Consider the following 3,605-nt stretch of genomic DNA (forward strand, 5'->3'; position numbering starts at 1 on the left):
AGTGCATACAAAAGATTTTGTAAATTCAAACCCAATAAAAATAAGGAATTCAATACAAGAAAAATCAGGTTTTCCAGTTTCTCATTAATTTCCCAAAATCCAGAAAGTTTTGCTTTCACCCACCCACTTTCTAGCCCCTTGAAGCTTGCTTTTCCTTTGCTTTCTGGATCTTCAAAACTTTCTTCACTATCTTTTTGCTCTTCCACCAAGAAACCATCTCCAATTTGTCTTGTCATAGCGTATCCACAATCCAAAATCAAATATTAAGGCTGGGAGTATTTATAGGTGCTTCAGAAAGGAAAAGATATGAAGACATAATATTCCAAACAAAGGTTTCAAGTGTGCATAGTAGTTCACTAAACAATCACAGCAAAAAGGACTGAAAGATTCATTTTTAAGTAGTAATAACTAGTATGGGAAATGCTAGATGTACAAAAACTCTTACAAAGAGTCTTTGTACAAAGTGATGTGATAGCTGTCACACCACTAGTTTCACATCAATCTTCTCTTTTTTTTCACAAACTAGTGGTGATAGTTACCACATCACTTTGTATAAAGACTCTTTGTAGGAGTCTTTGTACATCTAGCATTTCTATAACTAGTATTCCAAAGTATTACATGTAACTAACTTTGGCATCACCCAACATGGGAAAACTCACTGTAGTAACTCTCAATGCTTTGAGGTCACAAGCCCTTCCTAACTTAAATGTTAATTATGATAAGGTAATAGAATGGAACAAGATGGGGAAGAGGGGAATGATTTTATTCATAGAAATGCACTTTTTAATTCACTACAGTATACATATTTGCATCTGATTTTCACGCACAGGCTTTTATATTTTTCCTCTAATGTACAAGCAAAACCTTGGTTCCATTAGTACACATTTGTAGATAACTCAAGAAATAAATTTCTAGACCCTAATGACACATGAAGACATATCTTGCATACGTAAAANTTTTGAGAATCTACCTTTACAAAGTAATGGAGTTTGTAATTTTGAATTTATAATTTGTAATTTTATTTTTGTTAACAAGTGCCAGGTAGGGGGGTATTTGTAAGTTTTTAAGGGTTTTTTTACGATTTTAAAAAAATTTGGGAGGTCATTTAATTTTACAGGATACCCAGAACCGGAACCGGAATCGTTGTTACAGGTTCTGGTTCTGGGTACTTAGGAACTGGAACCGTCGATTCCAGTTTTGGTTCTAAATTTTAAGGAACCATCGGTTCCGATTCCGATTCCTTAAAAAAGTGTAGGATATTTGGAACCGAATACCCTTAATTGGAATGGTTGTATAATACTATAATTTTTTAATTAAAGATGATATTTATGTAATGCTGGTGCTGGTGCTGGTGGTTAGTAGTTATTATACGTCGGCACCAATTTGGCGAAAGATTATCCTACTTCTTAATTATTTTATGTTTCTTATATGTGGTGACAACGTGGTTAAAGCGCGGTCACATGCCCTATATCATATTCACATCATGTACCACAGAGGCAGACCCATGACTCAGCATATTTTCGTTTATTGATGCGGCGACGTTTGATTTGTTTTCTACACGGATATCCCTGCAAGGCTGCAACAACCCAAACGGCCACTCTGTCATCATAAATCACACACAGTGCAGAACCATAAACATTCTAAAATTGAACCCACCGACTATTCTCACTTGCCAAGAACTTTTCTACTGAACGAACAAAGAAACAAACATGATACAGCTCTTGTACACGGTAATCTTTTCGGAAATGGCGTTGATCATGACTCTGCTGTTCAAGACGCCTTTGAGAAAGTTGGTGATAATGGGCCTGGATCGGGTCAAGCGAGGGCGGGGCCCCGTAACGGTGAAGACGGTGGGTGCTACTATATTCGTTGTGCTCATATCCAGCGTTTATAGCATGGTCAAGATCCAGCAACGCACGCTCGAGGCTGGTGCCGTCAATCCAACTGACCAGGTCCTCATGTCCAAACACATGCTCGAAGCGTCTCTTATGGGTAATTCTTCAATTTTCCTATCCAATAATTTGATTTATTCTTTAATGTGGGAGAACTGTTAAATTCAGCTTTTGCTTGATCTTAAAATTGAAGGACTTTTTTATGTGCTTGCTCTAGCTGAAAAAATCAATTAAATTAAAGAACGGTGACTGTAATTTTATTTGCCCTCCTTATGTTGCAACACGATACTGTATACATAAACTGTTTAAATCCCTGGAACCCGCTAATTCGAAACGGGATTCTGCAGAATCCATATTTATGAAAACCTAGTATCCTGTAGGTGGCCCTGATTCTCGAGGAACTGAACCCTAGATTTTGTGCCCATTAAAGATTTCAAACTGTATCATACTTGAATTTGCGACATGTTATGGCTTGTCAATAATTCAATGTTAAGAACATGTTGGTTTTAGTGTCAATTTTTACCCTCCCTGTAGTTTAGTGTTTCATCTATTATAATTTTTTACTTCATTCTTTTGAAGCTCTCAGTATATGTGAGAGTTATTTATTCATATTCGTTTTCTTTTTTCCTGTGTTAAATTTAGTCTCTTGTCTTCATATTATTGTTGTTTTGAGGATTATAAGTAATCAGTGAATGCTTGAAATAATATTGCCTTGCGCCTTGGTACTAGTGTCTAAATTGCTTTATTGCAATTTAGTTGATTATTGACTGTTGTCATATGTAAAGCTAGTTCTATCATTCGAAACTTCTGCTTTCAAAAATTAGTGCTGTGCTCTTATAATTGTGCTTCTGGTCATCACCTTTGTTACTTCTTGTGTTTGATTGTGATACAAATTGTTGCTTGCAGGATTCTTGCTATTCCTCGCACTGATGATAGATAGATTACACCATTACATTAGAGAACTTGGATTACTCAGGAAAACCATGGAAGCTGCAAAAAAGCAAAACAGGAGTTATGAAGAAGGGAAAAATGCAAATGCAGATGAGCTTAAAGGCTTGGAGAATGAAATTACTAAATTGAAGACAAAGATCAAGAAGTTGGAATCTGAACACGAGACAAAAGGAAAGGAATGCAATGCCTCTAAAGCTGAAGCAGAGGCGCTAAAAAAGCAATCTGAAGGATTCCTTCTCGAGTATGATCGCTTGGTAGAAGAAAATCAGAGTCTTCGTAGCCAGTTAGAGTCAATTGATCAAAGTGTGTCACAATCAGATGGCAAAAAGAATATGTGAGGAGCCAAATTCGCAACAGTGAACTGTTATTATCTTGTTTTGTCTGTATGAGAGTACTGTTGGATGGGGCTTATAATCAGTTGTAGCTGAGTGGCTACATGATGCCTTATGTATTGAGAGAGTGAATATAGGGACTGCTTACCGCAATCAATATATAACTAAACTTGTTTGTCCTTTTAATTATAGTTTTCTTTCCCATAATTTTGAAATTCAAATAGTAGATCACTCTTTTTCCAAACAAATAGATTGGGTTCCTTGCAGCCTCGCATATGGAGCACTGATGGTAAGAATCTGTGTGGCAAAAAAATTTCATCAGATGTCACTGTCAATTTGTGATCAATAAGCATTGCCCCCAAATTGAGTGATAGTCCCTCTTCTCTGTTTTTAGGATTGCCAGTAATGCATTTAAAACTCAATTTGTTTC

At 36.3% G+C, this 3,605-nt stretch overlaps 1 protein-coding gene across 1 annotated transcript; it reads left to right on the top strand.

Moving 5' to 3' along the window:
- The first annotated feature begins 1,667 nt into the window (after positions 1–1,667).
- On the top strand, positions 1,668–3,382 carry LOC116127607 (B-cell receptor-associated protein 31-like). Its single transcript, XM_031413248.1, has 2 exons — positions 1,668–1,992; positions 2,799–3,382. The coding sequence occupies exons 1-2, from the start codon at positions 1,710–1,712 to the stop codon at positions 3,179–3,181; spliced, it is 666 nt and encodes a 221-aa protein (XP_031269108.1). The 5' UTR covers positions 1,668–1,709; the 3' UTR covers positions 3,182–3,382.
- The last annotated feature ends 223 nt before the right edge of the window (positions 3,383–3,605 follow it).

This window comes from Pistacia vera, unplaced genomic scaffold (genome assembly GCF_008641045.1).
Source record: "Pistacia vera cultivar Batoury unplaced genomic scaffold, PisVer_v2 Contig192, whole genome shotgun sequence".
Classification (NCBI taxonomy): domain Eukaryota; kingdom Viridiplantae; phylum Streptophyta; class Magnoliopsida; order Sapindales; family Anacardiaceae; genus Pistacia; species Pistacia vera.

Bases quoted from the DNA above. Each gene is read 5' to 3' on its own strand.
- LOC116127607 (XM_031413248.1), top strand. From the start codon at position 1,710: ATGATACAGCTCTTGTACACGGTAATCTTTTCGGAAATGGCGTTGATC. The intron at 1,993-2,798 runs GTAATTCTTCAA...TGTTGCTTGCAG, and splicing joins GCTCGAAGCGTCTCTTATGG to GATTCTTGCTATTCCTCGCA.